This window comes from Sapajus apella, unplaced genomic scaffold (assembly GCF_009761245.1).
Source record: "Sapajus apella isolate SASKATOON/1434 unplaced genomic scaffold, GSC_monkey_1.0 scaffold182, whole genome shotgun sequence".
NCBI classification, from domain to species: domain Eukaryota; kingdom Metazoa; phylum Chordata; class Mammalia; order Primates; family Cebidae; genus Sapajus; species Sapajus apella.
This window is the reverse complement of record NW_022437122.1, coordinates 655,699-674,741: the sequence shown is the minus strand read 5'-3', so window position 1 is coordinate 674,741 and position 19,043 is coordinate 655,699. Positions and strand designations below refer to the sequence as shown.

The 19,043-nt window shown below is 44.1% G+C and overlaps 1 protein-coding gene across 5 annotated transcripts in view; it reads right to left on the bottom strand.

The window, feature by feature from the left end:
* The window catches only part of FAM120A (family with sequence similarity 120A), a 119,504-nt gene that overhangs the window by 46,274 nt on the left and 54,187 nt on the right, over window positions 1–19,043 (bottom strand). For 4 of the 5 annotated variants that reach the window (XM_032268528.1, XM_032268529.1, XM_032268525.1 and 1 more), the window contains exons 6-7: window positions 6,861–6,961; window positions 6,357–6,643 (exon numbers count right to left, since the gene is read on the bottom strand). In XM_032268528.1, coding sequence (XP_032124419.1) covers window positions 6,357–6,643; window positions 6,861–6,961 — 388 coding nt within the window. The remainder of the gene's footprint in view (window positions 1–6,356; window positions 6,644–6,860; window positions 6,962–19,043) is intronic. The other variant, XM_032268527.1, reaches the window with a different exon arrangement.

Here is a 19,043-nt window from a genome sequence, read left to right as displayed (position 1 = left end):
AAGTCCAAATAAATCTATGAAAATAACATAAAATAAACACTCCCACAAGGATTCAGTTGTAATTGGGTGTTTTTTCCTGTTTTTGTTTGTTTGTTTTTTGGAAACAGGATCTCACTCTGTTGCCCAGGATGGAGTGCAGTGGCACGATCTTGGCTCACTACAACCTCCACCTCCCGGGTACAAGCACACACCACCATGTCTAGCTAATTTTTGTATTTTTTGATAGAGAAAGGGTTTCACCATGTTGGTCTCAAACCTCTGCTCTCAAGTGATTCGCCCACCTCGGGTTCCGTAAGTGCTAAAATTACAGGCATGGGCCGCGGCACCCAGCCAACTGTAATTGTTTTGCTTTGTTTTGTTTTGTTTTGTTTTTGTGATGGAGTTTCCCTCTTATCACCTAAGCTGGAATGCAATGGCACGATCTCAGCTCACTGCAATCTCCGCCTCCCAGATTCAAGCAATTCTCCTACCTCAGCATCCCAAGTAGCTGGGATTACAGGCCCATGCTGCCATGCCCGGCTAATTTCTTGAATTTTTAGTAGAGACAGGGTTTCACCGTGTTGGCCAGGATGGTCTTGATCTCCTGACCTTGTGATCCACCTGCCTTGGCCTCCCAAAGTGCTGAGATTACAGACATGAGCCACCGTGCCCGGCCCTCAACTGTAATTCTTAATTCAACTGAAACAAGATTATAAAGATCTGACAGGTACCACAAAGGGAAAAAGAAAAGAATGTCATCTTAATTTTTAAAATTTTAACCAAGAATAAAAGCAAGTGTATGCTGAATAAAAGCAAGTGTATGGTACTGCTCTAACAAAAGAAAGTGGAGGAGAAATTACTTAGAAAGCCACATGTTTCATTTCTTTTCTTTCTTTCCTTTTTTCTTTTAAGAGACAGGGACTCGCTCTGTTGCCCAGCTGGACTGCAGTAATGTCATCATGGCTCACTACAGCCTCAAACTCCCCGGCTCAAGTGATCCTGCCATCTCAGCCAACCACGTTGCTGGACCCACAGCCACACGCCACCATATCAGGCTAATTTTGAAATATTATATTGCTCAGGCTGGCTTCATGGAATCCCCCTGCCTCAGCCTCTCAAAGTACAGGGATTAAAGCATGAGCCACCGTGTGTGGCCCCTTTTTCTTATTTTATTGCCAAACTGTTTTAGGCCTAGAATAACTGCCAGTCCTGATCGCCACACAAGACACCAGCCTATTGGCTTCCAAGGGACATGCTAGAAAGAGAGTGTTATGTCTCTGCAAAGTAGCCAATTACACTTAGAACTGAGCTTCCAACAGGTTCACCTTCAATTTTGTTGGAAAAATACATCAGGCACACACAACTATGTGACAAGAAGTCTTCTCATATTCTAAGAACTCCTCCTCTAACAGATTTTCCAAAAATTCTAAAGAGAAACTTCTATTTCAAAAGAGTAACACAGCCCATACCTTCTATTCCAACAGTATGGGAGAACCGTACAGTACAAGGACACTGAACAACTCACCCAACTGAAGAAACTAAAATGCTGAATAAGGTATTAAAGAAATACAATGAAAAGAAGAGACAAAGCTCAGGGCTGCCAAGCCTACCCAGATGAAGGCTTGAGGACTGGCTGAGAGCATTTCCTAATCTGCTGCCATCTGTGTGGGTGCTTCCCGTGAACTTGGGGTCACAAGACCATGTTCTCTGTACAGTGTGAGGTTCCTGTTCGATGAACCCTGATGAAAGCATGGGGGCACACACATCTGTTCCTCCAATGTTGCTACAAAGCACACCCCACACCCATCTTCCTACAGGCACAGAGTAAATCTCCACAAAGAGCACCAGCACACACGCAGCTCTCAGACATCCACAAGTCATGCCAACATCCACCGATGCTCAGAAGTGGCGGTCAGGATAATTCCACCCATAACCCCCCACGACAATATATCTTTAAAGATAAATGTTTGACAATTTTATAGGCTTTTGTAAAAGGCATCTTAGTTCTAAGTTGTGTAACTTTGATTTTGTTAGTGACGGTGAACAACTTTTTATGTTTATTGATGGCTGCTTCCTCTGTGAATTGCATGCTTATATCTTATTTTAAGAGATGAGATCTCACCACATTGCCCAGGTGAAAGTGCACTGGCCAATCACAGGTATGAACATAGCTCATTGCAGCCTTCACCTCCTGGGCTCAAATGATCCTCCCGCCTCAACCTCCCGAGTAGCTGGGACTACAAGTGTACAGTACCACACCCAGCACATTTGTATCTATTTCCATTTATAACAGTTGCCATCAGCTGCACACAGTGGCTCATGCCTGTAATCCCGCCACTTGGCGGGGCAGAGGTAGGAGGATTGCTTGAGGCCAGAAGTTTGAAACCAGCCTGGGCAATACAGTGAGACCCCATAACTACAAATAATACAGGTTAGCTGGGCATGGTGGAACATGCCTTTAGTCTCAGACTCTCAGGAGACTGATGTGTGAGGATCATTTGAGCCCAAAAGATTGTGGCTGCAGTGAGCTATGATGGTGCCACTGCACTCCAGCCTGGCTGAAACAGTAAGACCCTGTCCCTAAAAAAATAAGAATAATTTTAGAAAATCACTTACCTTTTTAATTAATAGGAAGCTTTTTTCTATTTTTGTTGTCTCTTTTGTTCTGTAACAATCCCCATCGCCCATCACTACCACCCTTTAAAAGAGTGCCACTGATTTATTGTTGGGGAACCTAGGCTGTTTATTTTGCAGGGTGTCCCACATTATTCCTAACTTGTGGTATCACTAAATGTGCACTAGGGAAGATAGGAGAAGCTAGGGCTGCACAATAAGAGGGAGAGCGCAGCAGGTGGGGACACATCTTGCTACGCATCTACAAGGCCAATCACCTCCGCTATTTTATAGTCTAGAAATTATAAACATTTCTGGCCAGGCATGGTCACTCACACCTGTAATCCCAGCACTTTTGGGAGGCTGAGGCAGGCAGATCACCTGAGGTCAGGAGTTCACGAATAGACTGGCCAACATGGTGAAACCCCGTCTCTTCTAAAAATACAAAAAATTAGCTGGGCATGGTGGTGGGCAACTATAATCCCAGCTACTCGGGAGGCTGAGGCAGGAGAACTGTTTGAACCCAAGAGGCAGAGGTTGCAGTGAGCCTAGATCACATCATTGCACTCCAGCCTATGCAACGAGAGCAAAATTCTGTTTCAAAAAAATTAAAAAAAATATATATATATATATATATCTCCTTTATACCATCAATATATTTTAAGACCAGAGTTCTGGAGTTGAACTGTTTCCACCAGCTGAATGGTCTGACTGTCTGGAGACCCACCATCCCAAGGGCAAATAGCATCAAGGTGGGAGTAACCTCAACACCAAAGAAACACCAGGATCTCTCCAGCCCAGGATCATTCTAAGTATCCTCTGGATCAAGGATGTCCAATCTTTTGGCATCCTTGGGCCACAGTGGAGGAAGAAGAATTGGCTTGGGCCACACATAAAATACACTAACAATAGCTAATGAGCTTAAAAAAAAATTGGAAAAAAAATCTCATACCGTTTTAAGAAAGTTTACAAATTTGGGTTGGGCCACTATCCTGAGCTGCGTGAGGCCCGTACACCATGGGATGAAGAAGTTTGTTCTAGATGTTTCCCCTGGCACTTGGAATACATCCAGCTCTGCACGGCCCAGCCCTTCTGGTCCTCACACCCCAGCCTATCAGCTGGTTTGCTCCTTTCTCCCAGTCTTGCAGCGCCCCACTGCTCTGCTGCTCCCAGTTCCCCACTCCTCACTCTCTGCATGTCTTCTTCACGAACTCACCAGGGTTTCCTCGTTCAATGCTTATATACTGTCCTCCAGAATGCAAGCTCTGGGCAAAGACGTCATCACTCCTGTCCTCGGCCCTGTTCACTAATAAATGAATGCCCAGGCAATTCTTGGCTAAGAGAATGAGTAATTTCTGTTCCCTTAGGACCATCCTGAAAAAGCAACATAGGTCCCAGGGTCCAAATTAAACTCAAAACAAAAGGTAAAAAAGTAGGGACTTTTTTGGTAAACTATGATAGCAATTCATTGTTCTCCTATGCACAGCTTAAGCAGTGCCGTTATATACTACACATAAAACCAATTCAACACACTAGAACCCTTGCTGAAAACCATGAACACTGTCCCTACTTGGCACAGTGGACACAAAATCCAAGTCACTCCCCTGCACCTGCAAGATTCCTGTGATCAAGGGCTTGACCCCAAGTCAAATGCTAGTTTCTGACCCCAAAGCTTTCAGGAACAAGCACCCTTGTCTCCTCTGCCTTCGTTCATCTCAAGTCTACCATGCCATAAACAGGGCGTGCATCCCTGGGTGGCAGTGAGCCCTTCAGTAACCTCTGCCCTCGGCTGACAGACATTCGGTCCCATTTTACAGATGCACTGCGCATACATTATAATAAAAGTGGAAGCAGATTCAAGGAAATGAAGTTTCTGCTAAGTCACACAGCTTGAATCCCATCTTCTGATGATAGGCTGTACCCTGCATTCTTCACGACACTTCATACCACAAGGATGGCAAAACACTAGACTCTGAGCAGGTCAAATTCCAGTGGAGAAACAAGATGCACCTCCAGAAAACAGTAAAAATGCTGTATCGGGGATAAAGGCAATATAGCCAGAGGTCCCAGGGAGGCCAGATGCTCAGAGCTCCAAAAACCTGACCAGAACCCTTAGAGACAGGTAGGAGACTCATACACAGAAAAGACAGGGCATCCTCAGGCATTCCTACTTGCTCCAAGTTCAGCTCATCCTAACAAAGACAACTTGCCAAATTAGATGGGCAACTCGCATTCTTCTCAATCCCTCCACGCTGGAGGAACAAGCATCTCAACTGAGATGTGTCCCGGTCACCACCCACGTCCCCAAGTCAGCAACTCAACCTGGTTTCCACATCTCCATCACTAGCACTGAACTGCTGGACTCATAAGGCTGACTTCTTTTGCTTTTTGTCTTACTTCTTACCTATGTTTCAGAGTTCACAAAGAACATTTCTTACTAAGATGAAAACTATACTGTACAGACACTTCGATCTTGCTGACATGACTCATATTTTACAACAAAATTCACATGCCTTAGAAGTCTAGCATGTGAGGGCTGCTAAGACCATCTAGTAGTTCTCAAACTGCAGTGTGCTAAAGGCTGACTGAGATGCTTAATTAAAATGCAAATTTTGGGGCCCCAACCCAGAGGTTCTGATTCAATGGGTACTCAATACTATCTTGCTAGAGGTTAACTTAAAAGTTTGAATATTCAGTTGCAACTCTTCATTTTAGAGTCTTAGCACTGCATATACAGCAAATAATAATGTATTAATTTTATACTTCTCTGCATGTACAGCAAATAAACATTTATTAATTTTACATTTCTCTGCCATAAAGAGGGAGTGCATCGTTGGGTGGCAGTGAGCCCTTCAGTAACCTCTGCCCTGAGTCAACAGATATCCATTCCCATTTTACAGATGGACAAGGGACAGAGAGGAAAGATCATCTGCTTCAGGTGACACACCAGGTAAGAACTTGCATGGAAACTGACAACTACATTTCTTAGACTTCTTACATCAGAAGCAGATGTAACATCAACCAGCCCTGGCTATCCACCCTGTAAGTAGAGTTCACACTAAGGAAAAGGAGACACTGACTTAAAAGAAAGACACTTTCTTTCTCTTTCTGCTTTTTTTTTTTTTTTATTATTAAACATAAGAAGTTTAAATGAGTAAGGAGTGCAAATTTAAGATTTCCTTGATCAAATTTTAACCAACCATGTATTTGTGAACTCATTTATTCAGGGACACACAGTATTTAAAATATTCCTCTAAGGAAACAGTTCCAGCCTGGGTCTAGGCAGCTTTCTAGGGTGTTTGGGCAAACAGTGTTATTTCAAAAATGTCCTGTGCACTGCTGAGTTTAAAAGGAGAGGAAATGGAGAGTTCCCTTGATCCAGGAGCCAGGAGATTGATGCTTTTGCGGGACGGCAGGGGGTTGCTGTGGTGTGTGTGAGTGGCACCACATGGGACAAACGCCCCCACGTTTTGGTCATCACACAAACCAGTTCTTGTCAAACTCCTCCCCAGAAAAGTTTCCTGCAGCTCCAGGCCATGGGGCTGGGATGGTGCAGATGTTAAATCGTGGAAACGTCAAAGAACATACCTACTCTTCCTCTTTCTTCTCTGTCCAAGGAGCCCCCGTCTGAGAACAGCCTGACCATCACCTACCTGCAGCAAACTACATCTTTGAGCAAAACACCTGCGGGGCCGGCAGGCCGGAAGGCAGCTTCCCCAGGTCACTACCCGCCAGGAAGGACCCAGCAACCTGCCACCACTCACTTTGTCGTCCCTCCACTGCCCTCGTCGTTGTCGGAAGATGACGATGTAGAAGAGCCAGGGAAGTAGGCGGAATCCACGTGGTTGGGGCTGCCGCTCTGGGCCGGGTTGATGGGCGACGACCGCTCATACAAGGGCGTGTGTTTCCCTTCGTGAGGAATGTTGCTGTAGCTGTTCTGCTCCGTCAGATTCTTCCCGCTCGTGTCCAAAGTGAGAGCTGCTGGCTCAGAGAGGCTGTACGGGTATGGACCCTGGCCCGGGGCACCCCCTGGGCTGGGCACCTGTGGGGCCTGAAGGGAAGGGCACAGGTCACATGCGCATGTGGCAGGCAGGACCAGACTCAGGCCCGGCCTGACGTTTCCTGACTCATTGTTATGTCAACAGACACTGGCATCTAGTTCACATATCAATTCAAGAGGTTAGGAACTTATTTTAGTGTTTGTCAAAATCTAATGCACGCACCGTGTCTCAGGCCCGCCACCCCACCCGACGCAGGGCACGCCTTACCACGGGCTTTGCTTGCAGAGAGGTCTGCGGAATGTTGAGCATCTGAGGAGGAACGTGCGGCGGCACCATCCCAGGCATTCCAAACGGACCGGGTCTGGCTGCTTCACCAACACAGAGAGAAAAGAATCACACAGCTGTGAACAGAATGAGTTTCCCAGGGGATCCTGGGGGCCAGCGCATGGCGCCAGGGGTCTCACCCTCACCTGGCTCAGACATCGACACCGCCATGGGTCCCACTTCTCAAAAATCATTACAAATTGCTATTTTACAGTAAAGAAAACAATACATTTTTTTTTTTTTTTGAGATGGGGTCTCGCTCTGTCACTCAAGCTAGAGTGCAGTTGCATAAGAGGGTCTCTAAGCCAATACCGGACATGGTGAGACCATGAGTCCAAACACTGTCCTTGGTCCAGCCTCCTGAAAGCCAAGCACAGGCCACAGAGGCTGGGAGTGAAGCACAGATTGTTATTGACTCCCCCCAGAGAAGGACCAGGAAGCTTACAGATTACAGTTCGTCTAAAGTTCCTGTCTTCCAAGGGCCCTCAGCTCACAAGCTCTAAAACACCACAGCCCTTTGATCCTACCTCACACCAAGAAAAAACCTTGGCACAGCTTCCACTTTGGTACCAAACGAAGATAACTGCTATACAAGAAGCTAGGAATAATGAGACTGGCATGTGTGCAGTCACAGGCACCTCACACTTGCATGCAACACGCATACACAGACACACGTGCACGCAACACATTCCTGGCTGAACAATAAGGCCAGAGATCCCTGCCTCTTTAGGGGTGTGTGTATACAATCAAGTTCTCACACACAGGTAGAGATATACACAGGTGTGCATACAAGCACAACACTCACGTGCATACATGGCACACACACACACACACACGGCACAGACAACACAGGAGGTGTTCCTAATTAAACAGTACGTCAGCTAGATCTGCACCTCCACGTGTGCAATCAAACTCACTATTATTTTTAAAAACTGTTCACAGGTGATTGTGATAGCCAAGTTTGGACCAAAGAATATTATAAAATCTATTCAAGTCTAAACAATATAATTTACGTCCATGTAAAACATCTAGTGTATAATGTCCTGCAGGGGACCTGACATACCTAACTTTAGAATAATAAAAATGAAAGTCTAGACTCAAGTACCAGCAATATTCAAGTGAAGATGATGATTTTCGTTTTTCTACTTTTGGCCATTACATCCTAAAATCTTCCTTGAAAGCACAAACTTTACTTTAAAGCAAACAAACTACATTATAGCATAAAACCAACGAATTTCAAGGGAAGAGTATTTCCTAAAATCACATTCCAATCATTGACCTCAAATAATCTTCTGTGAATCCACAGAGCAAGTCACTACTCTATTGAGGCAGTCCAATAAGTGAATCAATTTGTCTGCATTTTCTGAAGGCTGCAGAAGCACCTCCTAACCCAGGGTCTGCCTCTGCGGATTGCAGACCTTCGTCTAAACCGGTGCCCAGGTACAGCTGAGCAGAGCACTGTGTGTCTCCTCTACGACAAGAGGCATCTTTCTCAGAAGGGACATGGGGCTCCGGAGTGGAGATCACACCACCAGGTTCTCACGGTCTTCTTTGCACACTTACTAAAGAGGTGGGCTTTCATCAAAAAAAAGTACGCAGACTGAAGACAAGAAGTGAAAGAAGAAAAGGCCAAAACAATTTACTATATTTCAAAATATTTCATAACTTTAAAAACGGTTTTTAAATAGTAAAAAGTTCTTTCAGAATGATGAGAAAAAAAACACACACTGCAGTCCCTTGGCTGTGTGAGCTCCATTTTTACAGCTCAGTTACCTACTTCCTCAAAGCACTCACTTACTCCTGTCTGAAGCTATGTGGCTTTTGCTCTGTATTATAATAAGATAAAATTCTTAAAGGAAAGGAATGGTGTTAAACTGGAACCTCTTCTCAGAATTACAGTCAGCCTTACCCCAGTCCCCATTCCTAGCCAGGCTAACAAATGTTCCTCCATTACTTGGCATATTATTCTCAAATGTTATGTTAAACTAAACAAAAAAGAATAACAAAGTAAGTCAAAAAAAAACAAAAAAGAGAACTGGTCAGGTTTGGTGGCTCATGCCTGTAATCCAGCAGTTTTGGAGGCCGAGGCGGGTGAATCACTTGAGGTCAGCTGTTCAAGATTATCAGGGTAGCCAACATGGCAAAACCCCATCTCTACTAAAATTACAAAAATTAACGGGCATAGTGGCGGGCGCCTGTAACCCCAGCTACTTGTGAGGCAGAGGCTGAAAATTGCTTGAACCCAGGAGGCAGAGGGTGCAGTGAGTAGAGATTGTACCACTGCACTCCGGCCTGGGTAACAGAGTGAGACGCCATCAAAAACAAACAATCAAAAACAACAACAACAAAAAACTATACGGGTAGGTACTGTATGATTTTCAGGCATTACCCAAAAAATACAGCTTTGAAAATGTTGAGTTCAAGATTAATCAATACAATCCCTACCACCTTTAGTTTTCATCGCTTGCAAACATAGACAAGACAAATTTTCCAATCATTTTAAGCATGTGTAAATGCACATATATACTAAATAACAATAGTCTACAGAAGGTAAGAAGGTATACAAAGGAAACTCTCATGTGACCTGTTCGCATTACACTACAGATCTAGCGTCCAGAGAGGCAGGGTGGGGCCTGGAGCACAGTGGGAGGGCATGATGTCTGGCCATCCTGCCGGGAGAGGAGGCCCAGCAGAGCCGGTCAGGCCAGCCGAGCCGAGACTGAGACCAGGTGCAAAGTGGGTGCCCAGGCAGGCAAAGGATGGAAGAGCAACTCCCAGGAGCTAAGAGCCCGGGGGCAGCCGATGCCGGCCCACAGCCTGTGGTGCTGGCCAGACCCCATGGACCAGCCAGAGGCTGGTGCTCAGAAGAGGAGGCCTGGTGACAGAAGGAGACAAACGCTGAGGGATGATCAGCTTGAAGAAGGCTAAGTGCAAGGCCCCTGAGAAGTAAGATTATGAAAAAAGTGAACAGGCATATTCATGTGACACGTGAAAGAATTCAGAACAGCAGGAAAAATTAAACCACGGAAGCAAATTTCAAGTCAATAGAAACAAGAACTTTCTAAGAACGAGAGCAGTTCAACAATGGAAAGGGCTGCTTTACTGACTGCCTGATTGCTCATAAAGAACATTCTACAGCAGAGAGCTGGGCTGAACTTCTACAAGCGTTCCTTGCTCTCCAAATGGTTTCCATCCCTGAATGTGGATAGCAAGAGGGCAGACAGCATGAGATACAGCATCATTCAAATCTACCCCGTCCCGAGTCTCAAGTAGCAAGGTTTACCTAAATGTGTTCAGTTCCTGGGTTCAATTAATCAGTTTGAACAGAATACTTGTACTGACTGAGCAAAGTTCAAGAAAGCAGAAAATGAACATTACATCCCACTAAAGCTGGTTACGGTGGCTCACGCTTACAATCCGGACACTGGGAGGCTGAGGCAGCAGTTCACACCAGCCCAGGCAACGCAACACGCTGTCTCACAAAAACAACAAAAAAACCCAAAACCCCAAATCCCACTTAGCCACCGAAATGAGTTTTGTAAGTCTATGATGAAATAAGATAAATTGGTTTCTGTCCGTTTATAGATTTTGGAAAAGCACAACGTAAAAGAAAACTCTACCAGGTCTCTATTTTGAGGTCACTGGTAAACTGAACTGACATTCCTCACTTGTTACCAAATATTGAAATGCCATTAACAAACCCAACATCAATAAACCTAAATGCATCCACTTTGGGAAGGCACACGCTGCAGTCTTTCAAATCAGACAGTAGCTCAAAGGAGGGTATTGGTTCTTCCAAAACATCTCATTTTTAAGTCCAAAATAAAAATGACCTTCCAAAACAGCCACACTATCAGGCAGTCTGTGTCACTTCCTATACCATACTAACTACCACGAACTCACTGAAAACAGAGCGAAAGGTCGCAGAGCAGACACTGAAAGCAAAACCCCCAGCACCAGCAGGAGAATCCAATTTTCTACTTGGGAATTCTAGACCAGAAGGGCAAGGTGAGTGGCCTTACTCAACGGGAGCAATGACCTGACTTCCCCGTGGTGCCCTCTATTCCGTCAGCCTCCGGGGCTTAACATCAACGTCATCTGTGTTAGCTTTAAAGATAATAACTCATTAAGATGAACAAGGATGCATCGAAAAAAGACCAAGTGCAGAATAGTATATACAATATAGCATTTAATTTAAAATCAAAGGAATGTATTAATTATTCCATATATAGAGGTGAGAAAATATAAAAACAAGTTCAAGGGTGCTGTACGTGACTTTTAGAAAAGCCTGATGCATCTCTTTTTTATAAAAGAATGATCTTGAGCACCGGTTGCCATTTGTGTAACCTGAAGTAGGTGCACCACCGCTCACTCATTCCACTGTCCTCCTGTTTTTTGTTAAGCTAACAGTTTTTCATCACAACAACAACAAAACTTTAGTAAAAATCTAGGAAAGGGCAAGTCTAGTAAGCAAAGCTATAGGACAAAGTGAGAACTTAATATAAAACATTTTTAAGGAATATCAAATGTTTAGGCTTGTTAGTAAAACACAACGATAGTATAATATTGAATACTTCGTGAAAATAAAAAAATTTAAAAAATCATTATAGTACCAAAAAACTAAACATGTTCCTGACACTGACCACAGGGACATTGCTAAATATGGCACTCCACACTGCAGAGTATCAGACCATCTCTGGAAAAAATAAGAAAGTCATCACCAGCTTCTATAATGGTCCCTACTTATGGGTCATAGCCCCCAGGCTTAGTCAGTCCCCAACACCCCCGCCCAGGCCAGAGGCCCCAGGGGCCCCTATCCTGCCCTGACAACAACAGGACAGGAGGGCTACCAGGTGGGTCCACCGTCCAGCTGTCGGCCAGGCCCAGCCTGGGGCAGGTGGACTACCATGTGGTCTCTCACATTTTCACTCTTTCTGCCCTAGAAGACCTGCCTCTATCCTTTGATCCTTTTGCTAGAGCACTCAGCTGTCTCAGGCATGTTACACTACAGATTTCACACCAGAGCCTGCAGTGGACTTTATTCAGACTTCAGGGTCTGAGTGGCGTGCCACTGGGTTCCCTGGAGGCTGAAAACCTCTTCTCCGCAGCTTAGGATCACTCGTCTGGCATTTAAAATCATTTTTTATATATTGTCTCCAACTTCTGAGTGGGATATTTTCCCATCTTCTCAGATTCTGGGGTATATGTTATTGGAGAGAGAGTGTGTATATTTTCAAAGTAACTGTCAACACTATCTGTAGAGCAATGCGACACAGGGATGGGGGCTGTGGTGACATATAAAGTAGTGCTGTTTAGTCTGAGGAAAAGTCAGGGGAGCAGCAGGGCACACAGACCTCATGTAAAACAGGAGCTCTTCTCAGTCAGGATGGAGTGATGACCAACAGCAAAGAAAGGGAAGCTCCCCATGGCCAGAGCCCAGAACAACAGCCCCAGGACCAGCCGGGCTTCTCCCTCAGGTTTGCCACAAGCGACTTTCACAACATGAATTCCCTCTCCTGGGCAGGCTGCCCCGAGAGCTGGAGGGAGCAGTGCCCACCCCATACCAGTTGAGCCTGCTGTCTCCTAGGTCTGCATCCAGCTCAGTCAACGGGCGGAAGGTGATCCCTCAGACACAGTCTGGACTGGTAGAATGTGGTCAGCCTTGGGGACCTGTCAGAACACAGGCTGACCACAGGCTCCTGTCCAAATGAAACACCACACGAGGACCTTCCCAAGTATCTGCCAGTTGCTACACCTAGAGGTCACTGTGTTTCTGTGACCAGGACCAGGTTGCTTGCACTGTGTAGCTTCTGTTCTTTGCTTAGTGCTGATTAGCACCTTTTTCAACACGTTCTTATTTCCAAATTTCTTCTCTGACACACAGCAGTCTGGCTACTCTACATATCTATCCTCAGTCTGCCCACTCTGTGACCTCCTCATGCTGCTTACTGGAGGCTAGACTTTCAAAAGGCCAGGCAGCAGGAAGCTGTCTGCTATGAGATCAGGCTCCACTACCCCCAATGTAAAACTACATGTGCACCCAAACCATGCCTTTCTGTATCCTTAACTCCTCTCTCTTAGCAGTGATCATCCCCATTAACAACTTCAACCTGTTCAATTCTCCCCTGCATTTCAAAGCCCCACCCCTTTATGGAAATGACCGGACAGAGGTCTGGTGCTTGCCACCCATCCTATGATCCTATCCTCTACTATGAATTTCTATACTTAGGAAGAAGGAAAGCTAAACACGATTTTTCCTAGGATTGACTGCCTCTTGCTGAGGGCCAACCAATTGCACACACACAAGGTTTGGGAGCTCTGAGTGCAGCCGAAGCCTGCCCTGAGTGGTCCTGCTAACACTCCATCTATCAGGCAGCGTCCTCATCCTGCCCAACCTCTCAGAACTTGGCACTGCTGATAACTGTGCACAGGGCATCTCCCGTAGCCTCACTGTGCCACTCTTTCTGTGTCTTTGCCTCTTGCATCTGGTCCCGGGGTGCCATCTCTTCACCCTCCGTATCCACCACCACGGCTCCTCTCAGCATCACACACACCAGCAAAGCCGCAACCCAGGACTCCAGCTTAGCGCCTCACTCTTCTTTCACCTGTACATTCTACTGCCTGTTTCCCACCTCCACCCAGATCCTAGAAGGTGCCTTAATATTCGTGTCCAAAATCATCCTCCAAATCTGTCCTCCTCCAATCACCTTTATCTCATTAATGGCATCTTCACCTGAGCTGCTGAAGCCAAAAGTCTGGGAGCCATTTCCCCTGAATTCTGTTAATTGGGCTTCCATAATTAAGCATCAATATCTACTTATTCTATTTCTCAAAACCCTGTGAAATTCACCCAGCACTCCTGCCTCCCACAGAGGAGAACGTGACCCAGGGACTGCAACCATGCCTTGCCTCACTGCTGAAAGAGTTTCCCACTCCTTTCCCTACACCTGCCCCTGCCCACCCTGACCCCCTCTGCACACTGAGGCCCAAGCAATCTAAATGCATACCTCAGCACACCACTTCCAGATTATAACTCTTTCATGTGGATTATTTCTTTAATCTGAAAAAGGTGGAGGAGATAGTGCTAAGGGTTAAGATGACAAGACATCAGACTTCCCCTTAAGATCAAGGACTAGACAAGAACAGTCACCATTGCACCTTCTGTTAAAAATCATGCCCTGGCCAGGTGCAGTGGCTCACACCTGTAATCCCAGCACTTTGGGAAGCCGAGGTGGGCGTATCACAAGGTCAGGAGCCGAGACCAGCCTGGCTAACATGGTAAAACCTCATCTCTACTAAAAATACAAAAATTAGCTGGGCTTAGTGGCACATGCCTGTAATCCTGACTACTCAGGAGGCTAGGGCAGGAGAATTGCTTGAACCCGGGAGGCAGAGGTTGCAGTGAACTGAGATTGTGCCACTGTACTCCATCCTGGACAACAGAGCAAGACTCTGTCTTGGAAAAAAAAAAAAAGAGAAAAATAAATTATACTCTAAGTCACAGGTAGCTTAGTAGATCACAAAGATCAAAAAGATACTTGAGAAGACACAATCACCCAAAGCAAGATATAAAAATTAATAAGAACTGAGCAAAGTTGTTAAGATAAAATCAACTTACAGTATTAGTTTGAAAATATAATTTAAGACACACACAGAAATAGCACCCAAAAATAAATACTTAGCAATATCTCTAAGGAAAGATATTATGAATGCTTAATGAACAAAATTCAAGTTTATGGAAAGATCTTCAAGACAATTCAAATCAATAGAGAAATTGAACATTTTCTTTAGTACACTCAATAATCAAGATATTTATTCTTTCCAAATTGATTTACAGAGTTGGTATAATTCCAAGCAAAATCTCCACAAGGATCACAAATGCATATAAATGTGAAAAGGATGAAGAACAGTCTTGACCTCTTGCAGAAAAATTACATGGGCAGATTTGCCCAACCAAATATCAAGTTATTTCAAGGCTATGGTATTAGAATGGCGTAATCCTGTGGCATGAGGATAATCAGAAATTCAACAGAACTGAGCACAGAAGCAGACCCACACACATGGAAACACCGGACATGTCAGAAGAGGACAGTGTATTCAGTGGACAACACTAAGCAACAGGTTCTCCACACGGTGAACAAGAAATTGAATTCCCTTACTCAAACCGTAAACAAAATTCAGTGCCAGGCTGAGTCAAAGGGCAAAATCATAAATAAAACTTTCAGAAGACAAAATGTTTATCACCTCAGGCTAGGGAGGAATTCTTCCTTTAAGTTTTCTTGTTCTCCTTCTCATATAACACTTTAAAACATATACGAGAAAAAAGGGAACTGTATGATGAGCCATATGTATCTATCAACCACCTTCAAAATTAACCAGCACATGGCCTATCATGTGTCATCTGCACTTCCACCCTTCTTTACACACTACTGCATTATTGTGAAGCAAATCTTAGACATGACATCATTTCATCCATAAATGCAGGATAGGACTTAACAGTACAGACAATAAAGGGAAAAATTCATGTATCCGACATTAAGAACTCTGATACCAAAGCACATCATGAAGACAGAAAAATGCAAGCCACAGATTGGGAGATTATTATTTGCAGTCCATATACCTGACTAGCATACAATGTATATATTAAGTATCCCTATGAATAAACAAGAATAAAAGCAACCCAACAGAAACACAGGCAAACAACAAGAAAAAGCATTTTACAATGGAGGAAACCCTATTGGCCCATAAATATGAAGATTCCCAACCTCATTAGTAATCAGGGAAATGCAAACTGAAACCTTTATACGATACAGTTTCATAATCAGTAGACCAAAAAAAAAAAAAAAGTGGAGCAACAAGACAGTTCTTTCACTACTGCTAGGAGAATAAACAGGTGCATCCATGTCTGGAAGCAGCGGAGGCTTGAGCAGAATTCTACCCTGGAGGCTCCCTGGAACGCCGCTCCTGGACGTATCAGGTCACACGAAACAATGTTCACAAGTGCACTATCCATCATGACAAGCAGCTGGAAACAGTCCATTTCCATCAACAGTAGAATGCAAAAATATATATTGAGACAATGGAATGCTATACAGCACTAAAAACTGAACTATGCCAACATGAATTAAATCTAACAGTATAAATATTGAGTTAAGAAGGCAAGTCAGGCTCCCCATCTGGGACTTCAGTTCAGATACAGTGCCTCAGCGAGCTGCCTGAACAGGGCAGAACAGCAACTTTGGCGGGCACCAGGGCTGTCAGCACGGATCTAGGCGGTAGCACTGGCCAGCTGGACGGAGCCACCAGCCTGCCAGAAAGAAGGGGAACTGAAAACAGGGTAACAGCCCATACGGCACAACGGGTCATTCCCCTGCGCCCCGCACAAAGCCCAGCAGGCTAAAAAACTCTCACTCCAGAGTTTCGCACCCAGAACATCAGTTAGAGAGCGACCAGGAACGATTGAGCTCGGTGCGGGGAAGGGAAGCCACCAGTGCAGAAGCCAGCCTAATTTTCCTTAGTAAATAAAAGACACAGCAGCTCCACTGAATCCGTGGTAGCCCAGCAGCGCCTCTGCAGGCAGACAAAGAAAAGGCTGCCTCCCCAAGCAGCTACCTGAGATCAAAATTATATAAATCCAACGAGATGGGAGGAAACCAGCGCCAAGAATGAAATCATTAAAAACCAGAATGCCTCTCCCCCAACACGAGATCACAACTCCTCACCAGCAAGGAAACAAAGCTGGATGGAGAACGAATTTGACAAATTGACAGAAGCAGGCTTCAGAAGGTGGGTAATAATAAACTTCTCTGAGTTAAAGGAACAAGTTCTACCCCAATGCAAAGAGACTGAAAACCCTGAAAAAAGGTTAGAAGAAATGCTAACTAGAATAACCAGCTTAGAAAAGAACACAAACAACTTGATGGAGCTGAAAAACACAGCACAAGAACTTTGAGAAGCATACACAAGTTTCAATAGCCGAACAGATCAAGCAAAAGAAAGGATATCAGAGATTGAAGACCATCTCAATGAAATAAAATGAGAAGGCAAGAAAAGAGAACAAAGAGTGAAAATAAATGAACAAACCCTTCAAGAAATATGGGATTATGTGAAGAGACCTAATCTACGCTTGATCAGTGTACCAGAAGATGACGGGGACAATAAATCCAAGCTGGAAAACACTCTTCAGGATATTATCCAGGAAAACTTCCCCAACCTAGCAAGGCAGGCCTGTATTCAAATATACAGGAAATACAGAGAACACCACAAAGATATTCCTCTAGAAGAGCAACCAGAAGGCATATAATTGTCAGATTCACCAGGGTCGAAACGAAGGAAAAAATACTATGGGCAGCCAGAGAGAAAGGTCGGGTCACCCACAAATGGAAGCAGATCAGATTCATAGCAGATCTCCTGGCAGAAACCCTACAAGCCAGAAGAGAGTGGGGGCCAATATTCAAAATCCTTAAAGAAAAGAACTTTCAACCCAGAATTTAATATCCAGCCAAACTAAGCTTGATAAGTGATGGAAAAATAAAATCCTTTATGGAGAAGCAATTGCTGAGAGATTTTGTCACACCAGACCTGCCCTACAAGAGCTCCTGAAGGAAGCACTAAACACAGAAAGGAAAAACCAGTACCAGCCACTGCAAAAAAGAACCAAATGGTACAATGATGCAACGAAGAAATTACGCCAACCAAAGGGCAAAACAACCAACCAGTAATAAAATGGCAGGGTCAAATTCACACATAACAATATTAACATTAAATGTAGATGGACTAAATGCCCCAGTCAAAAGACACAGACTGGCAAATTGGATAAAAAGTCAAGAACCATTAGTGTGCTGTATTCAAGAGACCCATCTCATGTGCAAAGACACACACAGACTCAAAATAAAGGGACGGGAGAAGATTTACCAAGCAAATGCAGAGCAAAAAAAAGCAGGGGTAACAATCCTAGTCTCTGATAAAACGGACTTTAAACCAACAAAAATCAAAAAAGACAAAGAAGGGCATTATATAATGGTAAAAGGACCAATACAACAAGAAGAGCTAACTATTCTAAATATATAATATGAAGCCAATACAGGAGCACCCAGATACATAAAGCAAGTTCTTAATGACCTACAAAGAGACTTAGACTCCTACATAATAATAGTGAGAGACTTTAACACTCCACTGTAAATATTAGACAGATCAACAAGACAGAAAATCAACAAGGAAATCCAGGACTTGAACTCAGATCCAGACCAAGGAAACTTAATAGACATTTACAGAACTCTCAACCCCAAATCCACAGAATATACATTCTTCTCAGCACCACATCACACTTACTTTAAAACCGACCACATAATTGGAAGTAAATCACTTTTGCAAATGCAAAAGAATGGAAATCATAACAGTCTCTCAGACCACAGTACAATCAAATTGGAACTCAGGATTAAGAAACTAACTCAAAACCGCACAACTTCATGGAAAATGAACAACTGGCACCTGAATGTCGACTGGATAAACAATGAAATGAAGGCAGAAATAAAACCAACGAGAACAAAGACACAACATACCATAATCTCTGGGACACATTTAAAGCGGTGTCTAGAGGGAAATTCATAGCAATAAATGCCCACATAAGGAGCAAAGAAAGGTCTAAAATCGACACCCTATCATCAAAATTGAAAGAGTCAGAGGAGCAAGATCAACAAACTCAAAAGTTAGCAGAAGATAAGAAATAACTAAGATGAGAGCAGAAGTGAAGGAGATAGAGGCACAAAAAACCCTTCAAAAAAATCAACAAATCCAGGAGCTGGTTTTTTGAAAAGATCAACAAAATAGATAGACCACTAGCCAGACTAATAAAGAAAAAAAGAGAGAAGAATCAAATAGATACAATAAAGATGATAAAGGGGACATCACCACCGATTCCACAGAAACACAAACCACCATCAGAGATTACTACGAACAACTCTATGCACACAAACCAGTAAATCTGGAAGAAATGGATAAATTCCTGGACACTTGCACTCTCCCAAAACTAAACCAGGAAGAAGCTGAAACCCTGAATAGACCAAAAACAAGGGCTGAAGTTGAGGCAGCAATTAATAGCCTACCAACTGAAAAAAGCCCAGGTCC